The 27,808-nt window shown below is 31.2% G+C and overlaps 1 protein-coding gene across 10 annotated transcripts; it reads left to right on the plus strand.

Moving 5' to 3' along the window:
* On the plus strand, positions 1-27,791 carry LOC129801319 (ubiquitin-conjugating enzyme E2 W). 10 transcript variants are annotated; one of them, XM_055846223.1, is made up of 7 exons: positions 4,671-4,847; positions 5,077-5,199; positions 12,315-12,637; positions 12,905-13,099; positions 21,108-21,193; positions 21,315-21,460; positions 25,769-27,791. In XM_055846223.1, exons 3-7 carry the CDS (start codon positions 12,542-12,544, stop codon positions 25,780-25,782), a joined length of 537 nt encoding a protein of 178 aa, XP_055702198.1. In that variant the 5' UTR covers positions 4,671-4,847; positions 5,077-5,199; positions 12,315-12,541; the 3' UTR covers positions 25,783-27,791. The 10 variants fall into 10 exon arrangements, with proteins under 10 accessions (XP_055702207.1, XP_055702206.1, XP_055702200.1 ...); XM_055846224.1 differs by having other exon boundaries at positions 5,077-5,121; XM_055846231.1 differs by lacking the exons at positions 4,671-4,847; positions 5,077-5,199 and adding an exon at positions 29-169.
* Positions 27,792-27,808: the final 17 nt, after the last annotated feature.

Here is a 27,808-nt window from a genome sequence, read left to right on the forward strand (position 1 = left end):
AGTGTCAAGTCAAAATGACAACGCCGTCAGAAGTGAGTAATCTATTTTCCATTGTTTTTAATTCAATTTTCACCCTTTAATTGGCTTATTTCACAACAAAATCATCCCCAATGCACTTAAGGCATGTCCACACGTGATTTTGCATTATTAGATTTGGGAATTAAGGCCGGTAAATAGTGAAAATTGATGTTGAAAAAAGTGATCAATTCCCAGAATATTTTGTGGCACGTAGCAAGGAGAGAAAAAAGTGTTTCACACTTTGTCTGGTGGATCTTTGGGCTTTTGAGGCAATTGCTGAGCAATAATTGTGTTTATTTAAGGCCACTTTAAAATTTCCAATTATTTACAATGGCCGTGGGATGAGCAATATTTTGGGGCAATATTCTGGTACTTAATGTCTTTTCAATCAGAAAGGAATTAACCGTGAATTCAATGCAAAACTTACTGCAATATATCTCGTTGTTTAGGCACTTTACATTGATATTTAAAATAATTGACTAAAAGTGTGGGATTCAAAGACCTTCCCTTACCCGTGTGTAGCCTCCAGGGAATCTGCAAGTGCAGCTAAAATGACAAAACATCATCGCTAAACAAAACAATCAAAATGGATTTTCAAAATTTTGTTTTGATGCTTAAATCTTTGATTCTCGAATCAAAGGAAGTCATTAAATAAACGAAGTGGTTAAACTGACGTGAAGATAATATGAAGGCAGGACACGAATGTCCCTTCCGGAAGCGTCAGTGGAAAAATGATTTTCAACTCAGAGAAAAAATCTTCTCAGTTTCCCAAAAAAATCCAAAAATGGGAAACAGAAGATTTTTTCTCTGAGTTGAAAATCATTTTTCCACTGACGCTTCCGGAAGGGACATTCGTGTCCTGCCTTCATTAAATAAAACTCATAAAACTGAAAAATGTTACTGTGAAACTCAAGATAATTTACTTTCAATGAGTGTGAGTGACTAAAAACTAAACTAAATATTTTTTACACTGGTAAAGTCCACAATTCAAAGATTATGGCTCTGGCACACATTTTAGATCAGGAAAATATGTAATCGAAAACCACATCTCTTTTTTTACTTAAAAGCTTTGCATATGCCTATCTCACTCTTTCGAACTCTTCTTTTTCTTTTGATCATCATAAATTCAATTTAGTTCAATCTAATTTTGACACCGAAAAGTGGGATAGACCTATGCAAATCTTTAGAGAAAGACAGGGACTCAAATTTTGATTTCATGAAATTCTACCGAGCTAAAAGGTGTGCCAGGGGCATTAAGTATGTCGCACGCATACCTTTTCGATTTAGTCAATATCAATTTCAATTTAGATTTAGGGATATTCGATTGTCACAGTTACACATCACTTAAGGTCAAAATCTCTGACACTTATTAGATAGAGAAAATTTGATAAAATCAAAATTAAATTAAAATTTGGTTGAAGTAAATTTAATTTCGTAGAATGTTCAAAAGAAGAGGAGTACGAAAGAGTGAGATAAATATTTCAATTTAGATTTAGGGATATTCGATTGTCACAAATAAGGCCAAAATCTCTGATACTAGAGAAAATTTCATAAAATCAAAATTAAATTAAAATTTGATTGAAGTAAATTTAATTTGGTAGAATGTTCAAAAGAAGAGGAGTACAAAAGAGTGAGAAAAATATAACAATTTCAATTTAGATTTAGGGATATTCGATTGTCACAAATAAGGTCAAAATCTCTGACACTAGAGAAAATTTAACAAAATCAAAATAAATTAAAATTTGAAGTAAATTTAATTTGGTAGAATCCTCAAAAGAAGAGGAGTACGAAAGAGTGAGATAAATATATCAATTTCAATTTAGATTTAGGGATATTCTATTGTCACAAATAAGGTCAAAATCTCTGACATTAGATAGAGAAAATTTGATAAAATCAAAATAAATTAAAATTTGATTGAAGTAAATTTAATTTGGTAGAATGCTCAAAAGAAGAGGAGTACGAAAGGGTGAGATAAATATATCAATTTCAATTTAGTTTTAGGGATATTCGATTGTCACAAATAAGGTCAAAATCTCTGACATTAGAGAAAATTTCATAAAATCAAAATTAATTTAAAATTTGATTGAAGTAAATTTAATTTGGTAGAACGCTCAAAAGAAGAGGAGTACGAAAGAGTGAGATAGACATATGCAAAACGTTTGAGAAAGAAAGGGATATGAATTTTGATAACAAAATTTTCCGAATCTAAAAGTTGCTCTAAAGCCGTTATAATATTGAAAGTTTCGTTAATCTGACCTCTGTCTTCATGAAAATGTTAGAAAATGACTCAGGAAAAAATGTGAAAAAATAATATTCTCTTCACTCTAACTGTGTTATCACACTTGCACATTAAAATATTAATATGATTCACATTAATTGTCACTGGCGAGAGTCCAAATGTGTAATTTGTGTGTTTGAATCATTTTATATTCAAAATTTGATCTATTTGTTGATAATAAGGTAGACTTGGCCCGCAAAATTTGATATAAATTGATTTATAGCATTAATACGAAAAATTAATGCGATTTTCTCTTTAATTTTTAAATGTGAAAAATATTTATGCCTTAGGTAAATTTAAACTTATTTTTGCAGGCCAAGTTCACTTCATTATCAATAAATAGAAAAACCCCAAATATTAAGTGACTTAAAGACACAAATAACATTATTTGGATGCTCACAAGCGACAATTAATGTGAATCACATTAAAATTTTAATGTGAAGTGTGATAACGCCGTAATTTCCATAAAAATACAGATTTAAAGCTATCTGTCTAAAATATATTTATTTTATACTGAAAGATAATGTCATTCTACTTTGTATATTTTATTTAAAAAATTTAGAAAAAGTAAAAATGTGAATTTTAGAAGCAAAAAGTGTTTCAAAAAAACTTTATATATTCTCACCTAGCGCCTAAACTAAAAGAGATAATGATGAATGGATGGTTTTTTCAACCATTATTGGATCATAATTATCCTGGAAAACATCGTTTTAAAACTTTTTTCGCATATTAAAGAAAACACTGTTAGAGGATTAATGTACGAAAACTCATTTCAATATGATATGACCATTATTATAGCTCTTTAGAACTTGTTTTTTTTTACAGAACGGTATAATATATTGTTTTAAGATGAGTAACTCGTCGTTTTTTTTTTAACTGATTACACAAGAAGAAAACAATTTTTTAAGCTATAAAAAATTATAAGAAATGTTTTGTTGTGGATTATTCTAAAGTAGAAGAACATTCGAATTTAAGATAATTTTTGAAAGCATCTGTAGCTAAACCTTGCAACATTTTTTAAAAACGTTTCTTCTGGAGATGCAGATTCAGTCTTCTCAACAGCATTTCTGTCCTAGGTCATCAAGATTGTCAAGTGCTTTTAATTTGTTTTTCATTACATCTTTTAAAGCAAGTATTTAACTTCCATTCTATGTATATCTCGCTAGAAAGAAAGTGATGTAGAATATGACACCTTTGGAATCCAATCCCAGACATACTGTTTTGTGATTCTTCAGGAACCATACAACATTTTTGAAGTATAAAATCAGAAAAATTCTTTCTCACCATAAATTTATTATTGAGGATCTAAACTAAACTGAAAAAAATAGGGTATAAGTATGTTGGTTTGCATGATTCGGAATTTGCTTGAAATTGCCAGAAAGTCTATCATCCTAAAAAGTTTTGCTTTCATGCAGTTTTATAAAATAAATTAAGCTCGAAATACTAGCGCTGCTAAGTTAATGATTTGGATGGACATATAACTTTTTTTAGTTCTTCATTAACACTTTTAGTATCTCTTAAAACCAAAAAAAAAAAGATTAGTCTCGGGGAATCAAGATGCAAGATGCATCACTGGATGCAAACATTTTTAGTGTAAGAAAAGTTCCTGGTGATCTAAATGGGATTCGAATCCGAGACACTTGCACCATAAAGCGAGTACTCTAATGGCATCTACACACTAGAGAAATTTATGTCCATATTGAACAGTTTTTCTTACACGAGCGTACGGAATTTGCTTCAATATGGACATAAATTTCTTTAGTGTGTAGGGGCCATAACACTTAAATTTTTAAGGACGATTAGAACACCGGTATCCTAATTTTTTTTCTTACGGTCTTGTAAAGTTATATTTCCCTCCAAAAAATCAGAAAATTAATCATTTTCTGAACACCAATTTAGACCCTCACGTCTTTAAAGGGTTAACCAGGTTAACCCATTGATTGCCCTAGTTTTCCCTTAGTGCATAAACTTCTGGTGAACCAGTATTTTTCGTAGTTCCACTCATCTATATTGTAGGGGTTACACAGAGTAACTTTCAACAAGGAACAGCTAAGGAATTGCCTTACAAAGAGTTTATTTCGAAGGTTTTCAATAAGATAAAAATGAAAACCTTTTAATTTCTTAAACAGAAACCTCTCAAATGTCATTTGTGCATTTGATATGGAATTTATCGTTTTTAGTTCAATTTCGTGTGTACGTATGAAGTCGACTTTAGGGTTCCCTACATTGTGACATCATTTAGCATGTTTCGCCCATAGTGCACAGTGTGTACGCAAAAGTGGATATTTTTTCATATTAATTATAGATAAAGAAAGAAAGAGAGCGAGTGAGAAGGACGCCTCACTGGCCGGACGATCCGCCGAGCAAGACAGTCTCTAGTTGGCGACGATTCGAGCTAGATTTATTTATCATCCCGCGCGCTCAGAGAGACTCACCAGAACCCGAGGCATAGTTAGAGTTTGAGGAAAAAGTAGTCATTCAAAATTTCCGCAGACATTCACTGTGTAGTCAAAGTTATATGCCTGGATCGTGTATAAGTGCTACGAGGAAAGTCAGTGTGATGAGGAAAATAAGACAAGAGTGACTCACTCAAAGAGCCACGAGAAAGAATATTGTCTTGTGCCTTTGTGTTCTAAATGCGTGGAATTTCTCTCTTTCATGTTAAATATTTCATTTTAATTTGCAAATGAAAGGAAAAGAGAGAAATTTGCTGCTGCACTCTCAATTCTTTACCAATATTAATCATTTCTTTTTTTTTCAATGTGAGTCAATAATGACAGGGCTTTTGGATGAAGTGAATGGGAATAATATTCTTTATAAAGAAAGTGTCAATAAAAGTTGAATTGCAGAGAGAAAGAGAGAGAACAATGGCCTGATTGCAAAAAATCACTTGATATAAAACAGTAAACATTTACACTACTGTTAATAAATATTATATCATCCTACTTACCTAAATTTGAAGTAAAAATGATTTTAAATTGAAATTATTCGAATGTCATTAAATCGGAAAATGTTTAGGGGAAGGCTTTCAAGCTTCATACTGAACCTACTTATATCAATATATTGTAATAAGTAGTGTTACGTTACACATTTCCTAAAAAGAAAATAGTTCAAATTCATTGAAGGGATATAGGGTAAAGTGGTACAAGTTGGACAGTGGTACAAGTTGGACAGTGGTACAAGTTGGACAATGGTACAAGTTGGACAGGGCTTTTTTCTTGATAAATTTAGTATACTTCATTTTTATTTGTATATTTTTAATACTTTAGTTTTATAATTTGGTTTCTTGTGCTTAAAAAATGTAGTACTGTATTTATCAAGAAAAAATCCCTGTCCAACTTGTATCACTTTACACTAAATATGGGAAAAATATGAAGTGTTAAAAGCCAGACTGTGTGCAAAGCCTGAAAGCCTTCCTCAAGCTTTATCTTCCATGAAAATATTAAATATAATATCCTCAGATTTTACCGGTTTCTATAGTGACGCCATTTTGTTTTTTTGTCTACAATTTTTGCATTTTAAGCATTTTCAGTGTAGTTCTAAAGTCTTTAAATATAAAATTTTAATAATTTTGATCTCAAATGAAAGGTCTTGAAAAATACTAATTGACTTTGTGAAATAGATTTAGTCAAGTGTGCTAATCCGGGCGCTTCGCTATGTGGATCGTTTATGACTAATCTACTTAAAATAATATTTTTATTTTTATTTCCGTAATATAGTCACTATAGTAACATAGTATAACTGTTCAAGTTTGAGAAAAAGTAAAAATAATATTTTTATCCATTAAATAAGTGAGTGTAATCGACTCATTTCAATCTTGTGCCAGCTGTGTTATTCACTAAAAATTTTCTAGCAGTGATATTTTCGCTAATGACACACAGTTGATTGAAAACATTTATTATTTTTTCCTTGTGAAAAAAAACTATTTTAAATTCAAAGGTTTAATTAAAAGTGAATTAGCAAAAAGGCGACCCAGTTAGTGCATGCTGACATATTTCAGTATTATCACTGAGAGAAATCCCAAAAAGTTAAAATAACATTCCGGAAATGTTAATTTTACCCTGCAGTATTGATCCAAAATCGGTGTAAATATTACCCTTTTTAGGTGTATTGGGGGTTAAAGTTCCCCTTTTTCATATTAATTTTACCCTTAAAAAGGTGTAAAATTAACATTAAAAATGTTGATATATATTTACACCTAAAAAGTGTTAAATTTATGAGGAAAAAATGTTAATCGCACCCTCTTTTTTTTCTCAGTGATCATTGTTTTATAAATTTTCTTTAATATTTTTGTTAATTTATTTATATTATATTTCTTAATGAAACAGTGAATAATTCTATGGATTTAGAAGAAGTAAAAAAGAATTTCATCAATCCAAAAACAAGCGTTTAAGTAACACTCTTCAGAAAACGATCCAGTTACCCCACCTTACTATAATTGGAAATAACATCGTGAAACTGTTTGTTTCTCGGATGTCTTTAATTGAAATATTATACTAAATGTAAAATCCGAAAGCATCGATATTCTTTCTAAGAAGTGTTTTGTGTTTCAGCGTGAGGAAAGCTGAAACAGTGTGAATGCCAAAGACTTCTGTTTAATGTCTGGCAGAAGAATCCTTGCGTTAATTGTCAATTGTAGTAATTTACTAAAGCTATTTAGGAAAGGGTGTGAGAAGTAAAAAAAAAAGATTGTGGCAAGTGTTTGTAAACATTTGAGAACGACCATAGTAAAAACACGCCTCGCGAATTATTTATACGGTGAATCTCTCAGCTGCTCTAACTTGGGACAGCTCCAAGGGGCTGCTGAAGAACTTTTGTTTATACTTCATCAGCCACAGAATGGATGGGAAAATTTATGTTAGAATTTTCATTTAGACGGGTCATTGATTGCTCGATCGTGGCCATGGTGTGAGGCTATCAGCTACAACGGTGTTGAAAATACGTGTCGTCATTAAGCCACAAACTACTAAATAAACTGGCGCTTCTTTATTCTCTTTTTCTCCTCTCTCTCTCTTGCTGCAAGTTCATTATTGTGAGTTGAACTTATAAAGTCTAGTCGTGAATCTGCGAAATAAAGATTCACAAAGGAATTTTATTTTTCAAGGAAATGTAAAGTTTTTTGTACTCCTATCGCAGTAGAATTCCTTTTATTATTTTCTTGCAACAAAGAAATACACCCAGAAAAAAAATTCCTAAGAAATTCTTTTAATTGGGTTTTCACGCCTTCACAACATCCTCAATTTGATGAGAAATCTTGCGTTTTTGAACCAATTTGTTTACAACTGGATTGCTATTTTAGTGCGAAACCTAGGGCGTTGGTCGGAACCTTTTAGATCAAAATAGAAATAGAATGCGACATTTTTATTTGTAAACTTGCGCAAAATCCAAAAGATTTGCTTCTTTTTTTCTGTGTTGTGTAAATATGTGTTTCGGTGAAAATTTTAAAATCCCCTTAAGATAATTATATTTGACAAAATACTTATGGTAATTAACAAAACCTGTTATATATAACTTTTGAATCATTTAGAAAAGTGTCTCATATTTCGGGCTTTGACGCAGACAGTTTTGGTAACTGTCCTACTTTTAATGTATCAATCTCGTTTGAATATCAAGTGGGTACAGAGAATAAATGGAATAAATAATAAAATAGACTGAGATTTGAAATTTTAATAGTAAATGTTTTAAATACGAGCTTAAAACTCAAACTTTAAGCCACGTGCGGTTTAATAGACGCACGTGGCTTTTTTATGAAAAACTTTTAAAAAAATCTATCACTTAATTAATAAAAATAAGATAAAGTGCCCTGCAGTCGGTCGCTTCCTCAACTCGGCCAGTTGAATTATTTAACCAATTTTTAACCGTTTTATAGTCAATTTCTATGAAAATTTTCACTGCATTAGATCGGTTAGACCATATAATAGCAAATGTAAATAAATTGAATAAATAACCCCACTGGACGAGTTGAAAAACCGGCCGACTACAGGGCATTTTACCTTATCTATAAATTTCAATTGTTACCAAATAAAGATCCTATAAATGCATTTTCTTAATCTTACTACTCTAACAATTTAATTTAGAGAATAAAGAGATGGCAAAGCGTTCCAGCTTTGCGGAATGCTTGAATTGACAAGATAGAGCTCTCCATGAATTAGTTTTTCGCGCGATCTTTTGGTTCTTATGGTAAGATGAGGTAACTGGATCGTTTTCCGAAGAGTACTACTTAAACGCTTGTTTTTGGACTGATGAAATTCTTTTTTACTTCTTCTAAATCTATAGAATTATTCACTGTTTCATTCAGAAACATAATATAAAAAAAAATATCAAAAATATTAAAGAAAATTTATAAAATAATGATAATACTGAAATAAGTTAGCATGCACTAACTGGGTCGCCTTTTCGCTAATTCACTTTTAATTAAACCTTTGGATATAAAATACTTTTTTTCACAAGGAAAAAATAATAAATGTTTTCAATCAACCAGTTGTCATTAGCGAAAATATCACTGTTAGAAAATTTTTAGTGAAGAACCCAGCTGGCACAAGATTGAAATTAGTCGACTACACTCACTTATTTTTGCTTTTTTCTCAAACTTTAATGTTATATTATGTTACTGTAGTGACTATATTACGGAAATAAAAATAAAAATATTATTTTAAGTGGATTAGTCATAAACGATCCAGATAGCGAAGAGCCCGAATTAGCACACTTGACTATACTAATCTACTAGAGATCGAATTGATTCATAAATCAAAAAAGCATTTGAAAATCAACAAAATCGGAACTTAATCGATTCATTGTCGAGTTCGAAATTTCAATACCTGTTCAGAAAATCCAAATTAACCAAAACAGTTTGAAAATTAGCCTTCCAAAGTTATTGACCTTTAAACTTCAATAATTTAAAATAAAGAATTTTCCTGTCATAGGTATGTTTGGACGAAATACTCGCCTGGGCTACCTCTAAAACATATCCAAAAATAATTGAAAAAGCTTGATCCGATTTTGAGAAAAACCGAAAAATAGGTTTTTAGGGGAAGGAGGGGGCAGGGGAAAATGGAAAAAAGGACCGTCCGAGGTCATATCCGTTTAAGGGGGGGGGGGATCGTCATCGAAGACCGGAAGTCGATATCTCTTACCGTTTGAACTCTAGCTCGGAAACAATCTTAAGGTCAATAAAAAATTACCGAAAAAAGTTATTCAAAAATCGGTACTTATCCGGTTCATTACCGATGAAGACTGATACAGCCGTGTTCAGAATTGCATTACCTTTTCAAAAATCCAAACCTAACCAAATCGGTAGAAACGGTAGAAAGCCCACCAAAGTGGTTGACCGCAATAATTCAAAATGGGAGATTTTCTCATCGTATGTTTGTTTAAACAAAATTTTCGCCTGGACTACCAAAACATATTTGAAAATCATTGAAAAAACTTGGGCCAATTTTAAGAGAAATCGAAAAAATATGATTTTAAGGGATGGAGAGAGGAGAGGGAAAAACGTCTAGAGATATTGTTTTTTATTGGGGGTCGTCGAAGACTGGAAGTCGATATCTTTTACCGTTTAAGCTCCAGGAGACGATGACAAGTTGAAAAAAAGACGATTATATAAGTGCTCTCTCTTTAAGTTCGAGCAGTAAAATGGAACGTAAATATCCAGATGGATTTCATAGGATGTCAAATTCGAAGACTAAAAATCTAATACTTCTGATTAGTTTTCATTATTTGTGAAGATTTTGAAACCAAAACTTAAACGGCACCGGTACTATTTTCTAAAGCCTTGCAAAATTCATTTCTCTCAAAAATTACCGGAAATACTCAGATCTTCGAGTTTTGGAATGAGAATTATACAGGATTCAGATTAGGGGTTTAACCCAGTTCCTGAAGACTTCGAGATCCTAAATAACAACTAATTTTAATAGCTTTTTAAGCATCTAATAGATAATTTGCCCACTTAAAAATTTTCAAAAAAAAAACTTGTCTGAAAGTAAATTAAAAAAAAAAATAAAGCCATATTGGCTAAGCCTTATTCCTCTTAAATTTATAACTCGTGATACACTTTTTTGTTAATAAAATAACACCTGAATGAAACAATTTAACTATATACCGAACTGCGACTGAAGTATGAGCTTTTCTTTAGTCTGGTCTCAATAAATGATGTTTTGTTTTTACAGTTTCTATCTCTTATAATATTTTTCTCAGCGAAGACGTAGAATGTTTATATAATCGTTAAATGATATTCACTGATTGGTTAACAAATTGTAAAACTTTTAATTAAGAAAAAGATGTCTAAGTCTTGTAGATTTCATATTTGTAAACAAAAACTTTAATTTTAAAACAGTAAAATAAAACTGGAAGGCATGTAAAATAAAATTCTAAAATTAAAAAGCGGATGATGAAAGAAGTTAAATGCTTGTACTAGTGACCCAGGTTCTATTCCACTTAAATTAATTTCCAAATGAAGTTGATTTAGGCTAAATCACTCTTAATATGAAAATTTCGTGAAGTTTCTTTCACAAACTGTGTCAATTTTTATTGTTAAATGATTGACAATTTTTAATTGATTTGGTATCCAGTTCTAGGCTCAAGCATTGATCAAAATTATTTATCGAATTATAAGCAGTGCTGTGAATTCACAGACTGTATTTCAGTTTAGTTTGTGATGTGCAATTTTAACAATGTTTGATGCCCTGACGAAAATCCCATCCAGGATCGAAACGTTGGCAAAGTAAAGTAAAATTGTGGAGTACGAACTAGAACAAAATTCCGCGTTTGACATCATGGCTTCAGTAAGCAGTCAAAATCTATCGACAACCAGTGTATTACTAATTTTATAACTACTTAAAACCAGTTTAGACTTTTTAGGGTTTCATAGACCTACGGACCAAAAACCTGTTCTAATCAATTAAAAAATATGCCCTCTATGGAATTGTTTTATTTTCAAATTTGAAACGTCGTTTTTTAAGGAATGATTTAAGACTCGAACGTCCAAAATATATCCGAAAACAGGAAAATCGAATAACGTATTTCGGAGATATAAATATAAATAAAATGTATTTTAGGACACGATTGAGAGATAGATGGTTAATAAATAAAATTATGCTAATGATGCAAAGATCGCCTTACACGGTAAAAACTTTTGGACACTGACTAAAATATTGGAACAAGTTTTCCTTGGAACAAATTTTTTTGTAATCGATTTGCACCTAGAAAAGATATTTTTTTGTTCCAAAAAGTTTTCTTTATAGTTTTGTTATGAAATGCAGTTACAATTTTGTTAGAGTTTTCTTTGGGAACCGTTTTGATACGGTAGAATGTCTACAAATTTGAGTTGAATTCGTTTTATACAAATTTGTTCCTGAAATTTGGAATAGAATTTGTTGTACTCGGCTTTTTTGTTCCCACTGTAAGGAACAAATTGGTCCATATTTTAATAACAATATCATTCCGAAAATTGCCACAGATTTGGCGTCCTCTTCGCTTCGGCGACGGGTGACTGAGTGTGAGAGGAATAGGGATGATACAATTTTAAAGTAGACGAGTTATTTAGTAGAACGAATTCGTTACTAATATTGGGTATCTTTTTGTTCTTCCTACAAGATACAAATTTGTTCCAAAAATTTTCGGTGTCCGTGGACGAGCTACATTTTGGAACAAATTCCTTACTAATATTGGGTATCTTTTTGAGTCTCGTAAAATGAACAAGATTATGCCAAAAATTATGTTGTCCGTGGACGGGCTAATTTTTGGAACAAATATGTGCCGAAATTTTTTACCGTGTACAGACCTAAAGACCTCAAGTAGCTATCTATATCAGTTTGGCTTTAAAACAAATACCAAGAATATCAACAAGTTCATTTTTGTTGGTCATTCATTTTTGTTATAATTAATCAAATTATTAAAAATAAATAGTTTCCAACTCACTATTCAGGAGAATTTGTATAATTTCTTGAAATAGCATCGGCCATTGTTTTCAATATTTTTGAAGAAATCAACTAAATTAAGAATCCATTGATATAATATTTAGATCCAAGAAAAGACACAATGTTGCCATAAGAGATAAATAAATGTGCAAAAGTTAGTCTGCGATCGACCAAGAGAGTTAGTTGATCCGGAGAAATGTGCAGAAAGACATAAAATTTTGTAATTGTATTGGGGTGGAAGAACAAAGTGCTAAACTAGTGATAATCAATCTGCCAGTCAAAATAGAAGAAAAAAAAACAGTATAAGAAGAGACGAGAGTCGTCTTGCAATATGTTCCGCTTCTCAAAAGCAGAAAGACGGCCACTCGGGCAGAAGGAATCAAAACCAAACTGTAATTCGTTAATTTTAGACAACACACGATGGGAGGCAAGTAGTTAAAAACATGAGTGGCTCATTCAGACACTCTTAGCCGCGGCTCTTCTTATTTCTCCTTCGACGCCTCAAGTGAGCGCCAATTTGTGGAAAATTGTGGCGATTTGAGATGAAAAGAGGAAGAAGGAAGAGTCGACTTTCCGCACCCAGAAAAAAAATCTCAATAAACTCTGAATTATGGCTTTTGAGTGTGGGATCAGAGTTCTATAAATTGGTTATAACTCACACTTTAATCTCTGTGTCTTTTTTTTTAATTTGCAGAAAAGACTTCAGAAGGAGCTTATGTCACTCATCAAGGAGCCACCACCGGGTGTTCGAGTAGATCCTGAAAGTATCAGTCAAAATCTGTCACAGTGGATTATTCACATGCAAGGAGTCGAAGGAACACTCTACGAGGGTGAACACTTCGAGCTCCTTTTCAAATTTAACAACAAATACCCTTTCGACTCCCCAGAGGTTTGTTTTTGACTATTTATTAATTATATTCATTTATTTAAAATATTTGGTTCATATCTTGGTTATTCAATAAGAACCCCATTAAAATTTGAGAATTTTAACTGATTTGAAATCCCATTTATTCTGAATGAATTTTTAATTCAATTAATTTTTCTGATATTTGAAAATAATAATTCCAAAAAATAACATATTTTTTCCTAAAAAAAAGGTTCTGAAATGAAATAAAAAATATGAATATTTTGTAACAGAAAATGAAGACTGGGACTAAATTCGCCATTATGTGAAAATTATTTTTTTCTGAATATTTTTGTGAAAGTATAACTTGTATTAGAAGTTGCTTGAGAGCTTTTAGAGTCAAAATCACAACAGATAGAGTAGGGTGGTGGCATAAGTAATGGATATCTTAGAACTCGTCAATTTTAAACTAATCAATATATGAATCACTATTCTCAACAATTTTGAATTCCAAACAAAGCAGAATTTTTGACAAATCATTTTGGAAGTTTAACTTTGATAAAATCAGTAAAAACAGACAAGAAAGTTTTTTAGCCATTCATATATTCGTGATCAGAAAATGGTTAAACATAGGGTAAATTAAGCTAATTCAAAACCTGTTCCAAATGGATTTTTTTCGCTACTCTAAATGGAAACGTCATTGTTTTCTTGATAAATACAGTACTAAATTATTATATTTATATATTTTCTATACCACAGTTTCATTATTTAGTTAATTTTTCTCCAAATAAAGCGAAAATCCATTCATACTCACAAATTTTAATTTGTTAATTTCTCAGAAAAATTAAAAGTGTACCTTTTCACCCTCGAATTTTTCATTGATCAACCTTGCTTTCCAATGAAAAACACAATAAGGTGACTGTTCGTTTTGTTTAACATTTATTTCATATTTCTGGGTAATTTTAGTTCAATTAAATGCTAATCTTTATTGTTAACGGTACGTGAAGTTTTCAAATGAAATAATTACCTATTTCGTGAACAAAAAGGATTTTTCTGCAGTGTCTGCAAATGCTTCAATAGGAAACCCTGGAAATATGATTTATTGGAGACCAGCCTGCACTCAAGAGCAACTCAACGAAGTTTTGGAAGCCTTTCGTCGCGGTTTCACTTACACTGTTTGTCTCCAATTAGAAACTTTCCCTTGTCTCCATTTGGATTAATTTGATTCCAATAGCAGCATTTTACGCTCGCGTATTTTTCTTGTATTTAAGAAGTTTTCGAAATATATCTAAAGAATTTTCACTAAACAGTAACATTCTAGAAGAGTCAAGGAGCAAATTTATGTAATTCTCTTCAGAAAAAATATGAACTTTATGTGTTGAATCTTCCACTGAGAGAAATTCGAAAAAGTTAAAATAACATTCCGGAAATGTTAATTTTACCCTGCAGTATTGATCCAAAATCTGTGTAAATATTACCCTTTTTAGGTGTATTGGGGGTTAAAGTTACCCTTTTTCATGTTAATTTTACCCTTAAAAAGGTGTAAAATTAACATTAAAAAAATGATATATTTTTACTCCTAAAAAGTGTTAAAGTTATGAGGAAAAAAAAGTTAATCGGACCCTCTTATTTTTCTCAGTGTCTGTCAAAGTTAAAGCGTCTGCAAATGGTTTTGAATTAGGACATTTCCCCTATTTTGGCAAAGTTTGGGGCCGATTGGACGACATGAGATTTCGTGATGATTATAATTTATTAATTATACAGTTCTAGAGTAGGGTAAGATATGGGGGAATTTGGGATCATGTCTAATTTGAAACTTTGAGATTTCCTAAAAGATTTCCTTTTAAAAAAATTTAAATGACAAAAGGTAAAAACAACGAAGAATTTTCTCGAATTTAAAGTCTTGTACTTCTTTCGTGGTTTTATTTTTCTTTTGACCATCTGAAACAAGGAGAAAATCACAAAATTCCAAAATAGAAATAATTCCAAATTACCCAAATTTTGATGAACTTTATAAAGCCAAAATGAACTATAATAATAATAATAATCTATTAACTATATAGGATATTCTGAGGCAAAAGTATCAATCATAAAATCGGGTATTTTAAAAATCAATACTTTCTAATTGAAAGCAGATTGAGGATTTAAATTTTAAGCTTTTAATAGCTTCTTTAACTTATCCGAAGAGGAGCCAATTATTAGGAGATGTCTATTGTTACTGACTAATGACCATTTCAAGAACAACTTGGATCTGCTAAATACGAAGTCGTCAGGTTTTTCGAGGGATTTTCTGACCAGAAATTCTTTTATAAAAATAACCACCATTTTGAAAAACTGACTTTGCTTTAGTTATGATTCAGAGTAGATTAATTTGAAGTAAAAAACAAAAACAAATATTTTCTGTTAGTAGATAAGTTAAACTTGTACTTTAATAACAGTGGATTTTCGAAAAAAAAAATGAAATTTCTATTGTCTTGTAAAAGAACTTACGGGGAAGCAAATGAAAAATCTTTAGATCAAGTACAAGTTTAACTCATATGTTAATAGCAAATATTTGGGTTTTTCGCTTCAGATGAATTTACTTTCGAAAATAACTTGTTCACCACAAAGTAATTTTATTGCTCGAACGGCTCGAACTCAAAGAGAGATCAGTTATATAATCCACTTTTTTCAACTTGTGACACGGCTAGAGGCCAAACGGTAAGAGATATCGACTTACGGCCTTCGACGACCCCCCATAAGTCAGTATTATCTAGGACAGTCGTTTTTATTTTTCCTCCACCCCTCAAAACCATGATTTTTTGGGTTTATTTCGAAAACGGCTCCTGCTATTTCTTTCATTTTGGAATATGTTTTACAGGTAGTCAAGGCGAATATTTCGTCCTTGGGCACCTATGTTCGAAAACCATGTCGATATTGAATTTTCGAAGATCAGAGTTTAATCACTTTTGAGAATCTATTTTTCAACCGATTTGCTTAAATTTGGTTTTTTTTTTAAAGATATTGAAATTTCCAATCCGACTGCATCGGACTTAAACGGCCATGAGTCGGTATAGTACCAGTAAATGATTTACTTTTCTCAGATTTACTTTTTCATTTGTTCGTATGCTTGTTACTCATGCTAAAATATTATAAAACCTATTTTTCTGAAGCAATTTCTTATTACGAAATGTTTTTTTTTTTCGAATTTATCAAGCAATTTTTTCGGTAGTAGGGTAAAGTGGTACAAGTTGGACAGGGCTTTTTTCTTAATAAATTTAGTACTTCATTTTTATTTGTATATTTTTAATGCTTTAGTTTTATAGGGTACCGTCGTTGCGGGTGACTTTGCACTCGGGGGGTGACTTTGCACTCTGCTGTTTGTGAGACTTTGAACAATTCTAGCACTTATTGATAATCTTCGCCGATCCGGTCTACCATGTCAAAGTATATAGGGATATATTAAGTACCAAGTAAGGTACAATGATCCTCAAAAGGATTCTTGCAGTTTCAGTAATAGTCAATGAAATCCTAGTATAGGTTTTTTGTCAAAAAACGACTCCGCGAAAAAGTTATCTGAAGATGCAATTCCAAAATCGATTTCAGAGAAGTAAATTGCCCAAATCTATTCTAAATTTATCTGGCTAGAATAATTCACCTCGATTTTGATCATTATTTTTAGTAAATTCCTTTTTTTTCACTATAGTCTTCCTAAGAACGCATGATTTATATTAAAAAATTGCATATAATGGACTTTCTTAAGCTTTATTATAGAAGTATTTGGCCAAAAATTATCAAATTTTTTATAACTTAAGATAAAATGACCGAGATCTCCAAGATGGTGTGGTCGCCATCTTGATTTGACGATTCTGTCCGCCATTTTGAATAACTGTCAAAACAAAAATCTCATCCGATTGAGCTGAAATTTTAGTATGTTCTGGCTGATGTCAATACCTTTTCAGAACATATATAAAATCCGACCTAGGTCAAGCGATTGTCTGGATACTGGGGCTCCAAGTTCAAAATTTTGACATTTTCATTAATACAGAACTACGGAGAGCTCCTTTTATCGAAACCATCACAAAAAAGGCAGTATTATCGTTAGGTGATGAGATCTAAATAACAAACAAAAAGAAAAGTAATGTTTTTCTTTATAATAGCATATTATTTGAAGATCTGAAAAACTTTTGCAAATATGAAAAAATAAAAAAATAAATAAATGCACTTTTCATTTTTTTTAATTATGTAAGAGTAAATAAATATATAAAATAAAAGCCTCAACCATTTCTAATGGTTACTGAGGCATTTCGTTTATGTTTTAAAATTCAGGATTAGAAAATAAAGATCGTCAAAATATGAATATTTCAAATTTTTAAACTTTGAGCCTCTGTATCAAGGTAAATACTTGACGTAGACCGGAACATAGATACGTTCTGAAAAGGTCTTGATATCAGCTACAACATACTAAAATTTCAACCCAATCGAACCTGTTTTAGATTTTGACAGTTATTCAAAATGGCGGACAGAAACGTAAAATCAAGATGGCGATCATGTCATCTTGTAGATCTCGTGCATGTTACCCTTAGATGTGTAGATCTTCATTGTCGTTTATTATCAGAAATTGTTGATTTTTTAGTATTTATTAAAAAGTGCAAAGTCACCCGCACCTTATCCCCAGTGCAAGCCTTTTTTCTTGATTTTTTTAAACATAGTAAAATTTTATAAAATTAATGCTATTGGCACAAAATCCATTCATTAATAACTGAATACAAATAATTTTACTCAAAAACCCCCCTCCCTTCACTTTAACTATCCACTTTTAGAGGGCAAAGTTGAAAAACAGCGAAAAAACGTGCAAAGTCACCCGCAACGACGGTAAGTGTGCCGAATTTCGGCATAGTTGCATGCAAGCGTCAAAGTCTCAAGTTTGAAATGTTATATTTTCAATACAAATTGATTTTTTTATTCTTTCTTTTGTAAGAGTGTTGCTTGGAACCTTGTAAAGAGTTTACCGTCTTTATTTACTCTAAAATCATTCTTAATACATTTTAAAATGAATAAAATTGTTGACATAGCTTTGGTGCCCTATTTCGGCCACCTTCATTCTCATAGTTCCTTACCCTTCGGGAATTCTTTCAATATCTTTTTCACGTCATCTCGTTTGTCGCAGCTACATTTTTTGTTATTCTTTTTCATTGTATAATCTCTAGAGTACGTAAAATCTAAAAGTTCATGGAAATTCGAGGAACAAAAAAGGTGGCCGAAATTGCAAGCTGGCCGGAATTTGGCACACTTACCCTATACGTTTTTTTTGTAATTCGAGTTTTATATATATTTTTTTGTCATAACATTATTCACTTACAAATTAATGATGGCTCAAAATTCCTTACATTGTGATCATAGACCTAATCAAAAAATCTTAAGACAAGAGAACTTTCGATCGGTTAAAAAGTTTAAAATCACGTAAAAAAAATTATTTTGTTGGAAAATGATTACACGATTAACATACCTACGAATTTTATCACAAAATTACCATGTCCTTACATAAATATTTTTTATTGTGTTCAAATTGTTGCGTTGCTACACAATAAGACTGGTTTTTATTTCGAAAAGACTATAATAAAATCATATAATATTATTAGTTTAATAATACAAGAAAAGTTGACTCTATCAGAGTCAATTTGGGTCCAAGTTGACACTATCGGTGTCCCTAGAGTAAAAAAAATTGCTGTTGACTCTATTGGAGATTGACTCTATCGGGGGTTGACTCTATCGAGGTCCCACTGTATATATTTTTTTATTATTCGGAAAAAAGTGAAAATATTCTATTTTTCTTTGTTTTTTTATATAGCCACAAGATAGGCCTTCGCCCTATACAATATAGGTATATAATTCCTGACTGACAAATATTATTTCGTGACATTGTTTTAAATTCTAGAAGCAATAAGGGGGAATTGTAAATGAAAGAGAATGTTGAAAAAGCAGGTCGTTTCATGTGAAATATTTTGATTTCATCCCATAGGAAACTATGTAGATATCACTGGAATTCCCGTTTCAAATTCCATGTAGTGCAACCTGAAACGATAATTTATTAGACTAAATAGGTCGTAATATTTACCTCTTGGATTATAATAATTCAAATTAATAAAAATGCAATTAGAAAATTCATGACGGAACATATATATCATAATGAATGTTGGAACCTTTGTCTGCTTTCTTAAAGTTCATAAGCTTTGACTTAATAAATATTTTGATTAATTGTACTTGATAATAGAATTGTCAACAAAAATTTTTATTTCTATTTCATAATTTTTGAATAATAAGGAAATAATTGATAAGACTTATCTATGATTTTTATGGTTGATGAATAGAAATAATCTACGCTGTGAAAATAAATAATAATAAAGTCATTTCGTGTGATAGTTAGGTTTTATTTAATTTAGAAAAAAACAATCCATATTGAATAAGATTAGTTATTTTTCTTTATTCACCGTCTGCAACTAATTGTTATTCCCAATAAGTATTGGGGAGTTAATTAATTTTCGTGTCTGGAAATTCATGGCGACAGCATTACTTTGGAATATTTTTGCCTGTAGCATTTTATTAGTTCTTTTGTCTTGGTTTTACTTGGATGAAAAAAATATTAACACGTCTCGCGAAAACTTCTGTAGAATCAGTAATTTCTAGCTTTTGACTTTCGTTTTTGTTTCCTTGTCTCAAATTGGTATTTTGTATCAATAGTCTCAATTATCAGAAAGTCTTTTTGTAAAAACAAAAAGGTTTAAAACAATGAAAATTAAAAACTGCTTGTATGATCTAGACAAAAAGCAAAGAATGTGCTGAATGTTTAATAAAATTTTCTTTTTGATAAGACATAGGGGAAGTGCTCATAATTTTGGACAGTCTGCATATAAGCATCGATATCCCAAGTTTGAAGTGCGATATTTTCAATACTAATTCACTTTTTTTGTTACTCTCTTTTCAGAAGGATTGTTAAGAAACTTGGCAAGCTATTTATCATCTCATTTTTACTAAAATTAGTTTTAATACGTTTAAAAATGAATTGATATGTAGAGGTGAATTTGACTCTTATTTTGGACAACTTGGTTATTAATTTTTACAACTTGTCTGTAAATTTGGACAGATAATCCGCCTCAACAGGATGCCCATTGTTCTTCATTTGATGAACCAATCTTACCAAGTCCTCTTCCTGTTCATGTAAGGGAAACGTAGAATGTCACAGAAGCCCGGAAACTTTCCATATCATTCATTAAAGTGAATTGACTTCGATACTCCAAGTACGTGCAGATTCGCTCATTCCCTGACCTTTCCGGGAGCCTTTCAAGGCATTTCTCGCTACATCTCTTTCGTAGAGATGATGCTCCTTTGTTTCTCCAGGCATTTGTCCAACCTAGTCATCACAAAAGCTAAAACCTCACGAAATTTCGTGAGAAAAACACCTGTCCAAAATAAGAATCATCACCTCACTGGTGAATGTCTTAAAAATTTCCCATTTTTCACACGAAAAATATAATTCACAAGGCAAATCTCACTTCAGGTCAAATGTACAAATCATCAGTAACGTGAATCAACACAATATTCAATGAATATTCAATAATATCACTCAAAAACAGCGAACAAACTTTGTTAGTACTTCACCAAAACTAAATAAGACTGAAGTAAGCCACGAAGTTCTGTCATATTTCTCGTAAGCAATTGCTCACACTGAATTTTCAACAAAGCAATTTCAACTCAAATCATATTCAAAATTTAACGTATTTAGTGTCCAAATCTTCCAAAAAGAACAAATATTTAGATAGAATTCATTTTTCATCAAATATTGGAATAAAAATCCACCATTTTAATCAATTTATTTTTAGTGTCCAATTTTACCCTCAAAGTGTCCAAATTTAGAAACTGTCCAAAATTATGAGCACTTACCCTAGTCTTCTCTTGATGTAAGAAAAATGTTAATATTTTTGTCATTATCTTGAAATTTCTCTGGAAATTATATTTATCAAATTTTGTTATCAAGAGAGATATCAGTGTGTTTTTGTTTTTCTTTTTTTTTCAGGTGACTTTTGTAGGTTCAAATATTCCAATTCATCCACATGTGTACTCCAACGGCCACATTTGCTTATCAATTCTCACTGACGACTGGTAAAGACAAAGTTTTCTGAACTCTCTCTTTCTCTCTCTCTCTCTTTCTGTCTTTCTCTTTTTCTATCGTGTTGATAATAAAATGCAACACGTTAACTTGTACTTCTCCTTTGATTCTAAGGTCACCAGCCCTTTCGGTGCAGTCTGTATGCTTAAGCATTTCGTCCATGCTGAGTAGCTGCCAAGAGAAGAAGCGTCCACCGGACAATACGCTTTATGTAAAGACATGCAATAAGAATCCTAAGAAGACTAAATGGTGGTATCACGGTGAGTTCAATTATTTCCTTCTTCACCAAAGTTAAATGACCTCAATTTATGATGAGACAAACACTAATCACATTTCCATCATGAGCTGCTAAGTCATCTAAAAGAAGATGTCTACACAGTTATTTCTCACTCTAAAAGCAAAAAAAAAAAAAAATATTTGCGGATATTTTTGTGGTTCCTCTCACAGCTATTTATTACTATTTTCATCACATTAGTGAAGAAAATTTTTGCTATTTTTATTAAATTCCGTTTAAGAAAGCTGTATAGAGCCACTAAGAAATAGAATTCATGCAACAAAGCAATAATGATTTTATTTTCTTCAGAAGAGTTTATAGTCTGATATAGTTAAAGTGACAAAGATCAAAGTTAAGGATAAGGCTTTTTTTTTGTAGAAAGCAATTAATATTTTTGTTTGAAGTTTAGGCTATGCAGTACACCTTCAAAATATTTTCTTTAAAAAAACACAATAAAATGAATATAGGGTGGTATGCAAATAAACTTTAGCTGATTTATTAGGTGTATTAATTAGAAATCCTATGAAAAAATATGGAATATTACGTTCGGAAAGTTCTGTTAAATAAATTAGTAGAATTTCTCTATCCCCCACCAGAGGGAAGAACTAACGCCGAGAAAAACATTAGGGAAATGTAGGAATGGTTCGCACACAGTGAACCTTCAAATTTAAATTTGAATTAAATCAATATATAAGAAAAAATTGAGTTTATTCAGATACTTTAGACTTTAGATAAAATAGATTTTAATCAGATTTTAAGATTTTCTAATTCTTTAAATTAAACCCCGTTTAAAACACAAAAATATAATCGAGCAAGAATTTCATTACGGAATTTTAATTTTTCTTATTCCTTTTTTTAATTCTTTATTAATTACTCCCTCCGTTCCGAAATAAGTCGTACGTTTGGCGAAAAATTAGGGATTAAGGAATGGTTTCAGAGAATGTTTTTGTTATTTGTAAATATCTTATGTATGAACTATCCTCCATGTTCAGGGATAATATGGGGATCCTATCACGGCGGTAAGTTGAGGAATCCGTATGTTGAAGCTGTCCATTTTTCGCATTTTTTTTCAAAGACCTCCGATAGATAGTTAATTACTAAAGAATGGACTGTGATTAACATTACAGGCTAGAATTTGTTCTAAATTTTTAGTATGCATAAGTAGGGCTCAACAGTTATTACCGATATGACATTTTTTATATCTCAAATTTTGCAGAATGAGCAATAAAAAGAACATCTTTTTTTATATGTTCGAATATCTGGATGCAAAATGTTGAGAAATAGGGACTTAGGAGCTTCAGCGGACCCCCCATAAGTTGACCCTGGGACAATTTATATGTTTCTCTAAAACATATTCTGATTTGAAAAAAAAAAGAAATCGCACGACGTGTTTTCGAGCAATCTCAAAAAACATGATTTTGAAGGGGAAGGGAAGGAGTGGGGGCAAAATAGAGAACATATTAATGGTCCCAGGATCAACTTATGGGGGGGGTCCCCCGAAGGTCCCAAGTCTGTATCTCTCACCATTCTGCACCTATTTTAGATTGAAAATAAAACGCCAAAAATAAGACATTTTTAAGACATTCGTTCCTCAACATACCATCAAGACTGGACCCCAATTTTAGTACTGGACATTAGCAATAGTTCTTTACAAGAGATAATTGTTGATATAAAAAACATTTGCCAACAAACTTTCCCTTAATCCCAATTTTTTCCCAAACGTATGACTTATTTCGGAACAAGAATTTTTCCCAAACGTACGACTTATTTCGGAACGGAGGGAGTACTAAATTTTGGTAATTTTGTTTATTTACAAGGTGTTTCGCAGTTACTAAATTGTATGTCTGAACTTTGAAAAATCATTTACAGGAGGGTTCGCGTTAAGTGGTATTTTCGCAATCGCAGAAAGTTGACGGATTCACATCCGAATTTGGGCTAATTGGATTATAATTCGACACAAATAATTTGCACAAAAGGTTATTTTTCTCTTTTTTAATTTTGCTTTAAAAGTTCTTTTGAGAAACAAATTTTTTTGAAATTTCGAACTTTATAGACCAAAACAACTAACAAAACATTTTCGACTTTTAAAACCTTTCAAAATTGTTTTTAATTAAAATAGATAATTACACTGCACAATGCGCCAAATTTGATCTTTTTTGCGTGCATGAGTCGAGATTGTTAAACCTTGTTAAAGAGTCATCTATCTCAAATCTGAAATCCGTTCGTCGCGATCATGTCTAGACTTTTTTTGCTTTTTTGACGTTCTTAAAATCCTTAAATTTTTATCTCCGGTTTTAATTATGTTTACCCCAGAAGACGTATAAGTTCTTCCTTTCCAACTCTTTTAACTCTTTCGCCTCTTTTGGTACTGTAGTACCCAAAAAAGCATATGAATATTCTATGAAAAACAATGTTTTTTAATTATTCAGAACTGATAAAAATCCTATTCTTATGGATGATTACAAACTATAAGGATGTCCAAATGTAAGATATTTTTTGTAGGACCTCAATTAATTCCTGAGCTTAGATATTTTTGATTAAAAATTGTGAAATTAGCTTGCAGCATTTTTTTAATCAAAAATATCTAAGTTCAGGAATTAATTGAGGTCTTACAAAAAATATCTTACATTTGAACATCCTTATAGTTTGTAATCATCCATAAGAATAGCATTTTTATCAGTTCTGAATAATTAAAAAAACATTATTTTTCACAGAACATTTATATGCTGCTTTGGGTACTCAGAGTCCCAAAAGAGACGAAAGAGTTAACCGATTTGGTTAAATTTGCATTTTTTGGACAGGTATTGAAATTTTGAACCCGGCTGCATTGGTCTTCATCGGTAATGAATCGGTTAAGTACCGATAAAATTGAAGAATTCTTGTTGGAGTTAGTTTGTTATTTGATCTTAAGTTTGTTCCCGAGCTAGAAGTCAAATGGTAACAGACATCGATTTCCAGTCTTCGATAACCCCCTCCCCCCAAAAAGTGGACATTATCTTGGACGTTTTTTTTCCTCGTTTTCCTTTCCCACCTCCATACCCTCCAAAACCATGTTTTTCTTGTTTTTTTTTTCAAAATTGGCCCAAACTTTTTCAATGATTTTCCGATATGTTTTAGAGGTAGTTCGGACATACATTTTGTCCAAACATACCTATGGCCGGAAAATTCACCATTTTGAAATATTGAACGCTAAAGGTCAATCACTTTCGGAGGCTCATTTTTTAAACAATTTGGTTAAATTTGAATTTTTTGGAAGGATCTGGATTTTTATTACCAATTCAATTTCTTATCAATTCTTTCTAATTGCTCAAGTAATCGTAATTTATTTATTTTCCTCGGCAATCTCGTTTTATTTGCGCGTAAGTAATGTTACATTTTAGCCAATTTTCTGATTCAAAATTATTTTCCTATTTGCGAATGAATTTAATAAATCGTTAATAAACCAGTATAGGAAAAGTACTCTGCCTTCGAACATTCATGCATTCGAATAATTTGAATTTATTTTACTTTTTCTAAGAGACTTTCACATAATTATCACATAATTATCAATAATTGACAATAAACTAACTAATATTAATTAAAAATGTGTCTCTTAGTAAAACCAAAAGAAAATTCATATTATTCGTAGGCATGAACGTTCGGCGGGTTCGACGGATAGCTCTATCTCGTGAGTTCGAGTATTTTGCAAAGCTGGGACGCTTTGCCATTTCTTTACTTTAATAGTGTTAAAATTTTACACATTTTTTTCTATTTCCGTGACTGAGATCTGTGTTTGCTTGCCATGATTAAACTCAAAATCGAATTTATACGAATTCCGAGTTTCAAGCACTCCGAGTCCGAGGTCGCCTGCTCGCAGCTATCATAAGCTTTTCTAGATTTATCACTAGTTTTACATAAAAATATTGTCGACTTGATTAGCTTTCATATTTTAATATTTTCTGTGAGATACAAATTTAGAACTTAATGTTTAACCAAATCCAACGTCTTTTTTAAATTTAATTATGCTTGATTAATTAACCAGAAGTAAATCAAAGTAAATGACTCACGGGTCTGTGATTAAAGTTCATAGATTAAATGAATTATAAAGTTACCATTTCTGAATTACTATTAGGAAACCATTTATTAAGAATACTAATTGAAGAGCCCATAAAATGCTCATTTAAATAATTTCTGTTTAGAATCAAAAAGTGTTTACTAGAGCTACATATAACGTCTCTTAATTAATTGTGATTATAGTGTTTTGTATTTCGATCTCCACAAGGTCCAAAGTTAATATATTTTTGATTTTTTTCAGATGATTCGGTGTAATTCGAGATATTCCAGAATCAAAAATGTAAATGTTAATAAAAACAATGATGTGAGTGTTAAGAGACGAAAACAAAATATAAATGTAGAAGCAAATCGGTGTCGAAAAGGCAATGTGTGTACAATAAGGGTAAAATAAGAGAATGGAAATGAGTAAAAGGCGAACGCAAATCTACTTAGGGGAAGTGCTTATAATTTTGGACAGTCTGCTTATAAGCATCGAAGTTCCAAGTTTGAAGTACGATATTTTCTATACTAATTGACATTTCTTGTTACTCTCTTTTCAGAAGGGTTGTTTAGAAATTTAGCAAGCTATTTATCGTCTTATTTTTATTAAAATTAGTTTTAATACGTTTAAAAATGAATTGATATGTAGAGGTGACTTTGGCTCTTATTTTGGACAACTTGTTTATTAATTTGTCCAACTTGGCTGTAAATTTGGACAGCTAATCCGCCTCAATAGGATGCCCATTGTTCTTCATTTGATGAACCAATCTTACCAAGTCCTCTTCCTGTTCATGTAAGGGAAACGTAGAATATCACAGAAGCCCGGAAACTTTCCATATCATTCATTAAAGTGAGTTGACTTCGATACTCCAAGTACGTGCAGATTCGCTCATTCCTTGACCTTTCCGGGAGCCTTTCAAGACATTTCTCGCTACATCTCTTTCGTAGAGATGATGCTCCTTTGTTTCTCCAGGCATTTGTCCAACCTAGTCATCACAAAAGCTAAAACTTCACGAAATTTCGTGAGAAAAACACCTGTCCAAAATAAGAATCATCACCTCACTGGTGAATGTCTTAAAAATTTTCCCATTTTTCACACGAAAAATATAATTCACAAGGCAAATCTCACTTCAGGTCAAATGTACAAATCATCAGTAACGTGAATCAACACAATATTCAATGAATATTCAATAATATCACTCAAAAACAGCGAACAAACTTTGTTAGTACTTCACCAAAACTAAATAAGACTGAAGTAAGCCACGAAGTTCTGTCATATTTCTCGTAAGCAATTGCTCACACTGAATTTTCAACAAAGCAATTTCAACTCAAATCATATTCAAAATTTAACGTATTTAGTGTCAAAATCTTCCAAAAAGAACAAATATTTAGATAGAATTCATTTTTCATCAAATATTGGAATAAAAATCCATCATTTTAATCAATTTATTTTTAGTGTCCAATTTTACCCTCAAAGTGTCCAAATTTAGAAACTGTCCAAAATTATGAGCACTTACCCTATAGTGGAAAAAAATACCTTATGTGAAGTGTAAAAATCGAAGATTTGCATTAAATTAATTTCAGTTAAATGAACTACTTATAAAAAATAAGAAAAACTTGGAATATTGGCACATTTTAATGAGCAATTTAATATGCACTTCTTCGATTTTTTTTTCACTGATAAATTGATTGATAATAGCAAAAATTAAATTATTTAATTTTTTCTTCACATAAAAAATCACTGATGAAATATTCTATTATTATGAAACACCTCTTTCTCAACAATTTTATTCGTATATTGAGGAAAATTGTCAGAAATTATTTCTGAATTGACAAAAAAATCGATTGATGAATCATTTGGTACTTAGTATTGGATAAAAAAAAGTATGAAATGACACAAAAAAAATATTATGGGTAATAAGAGAATTATTTGATAAGACGATTTTTTTTAATTGGAATAAATTGTTGAAAGCACACAATTTAATGTAAATAAACTCTTAATTTTTCAAGTCACTTTATCACATTCCATGATCGAGAATTTTATTCCCCACCCGCATTTTTTTATTTCCTTTTTCCCCCTTCAGTGTCATTAATATAAATTAATAAAATTGTCGTATCCATCAGCAAATGTCGTGTAATCTGTGAATTTCCGTATTATTATACGATACTTGCTGATGGAAGCGACGTATTATGGATATTTAATGTAATTGATAAAATAAAAGAATTGTGAGATGAAGACGAATGAAGAGTTCAGAAGATGTCCAATAAAAAGTTTAAAAAATAAAGGAATATGAAGTTTTCA

This window comes from Phlebotomus papatasi, chromosome 2 (assembly GCF_024763615.1).
Source record: "Phlebotomus papatasi isolate M1 chromosome 2, Ppap_2.1, whole genome shotgun sequence".
Lineage (NCBI taxonomy): Eukaryota > Metazoa > Arthropoda > Insecta > Diptera > Psychodidae > Phlebotomus > Phlebotomus papatasi.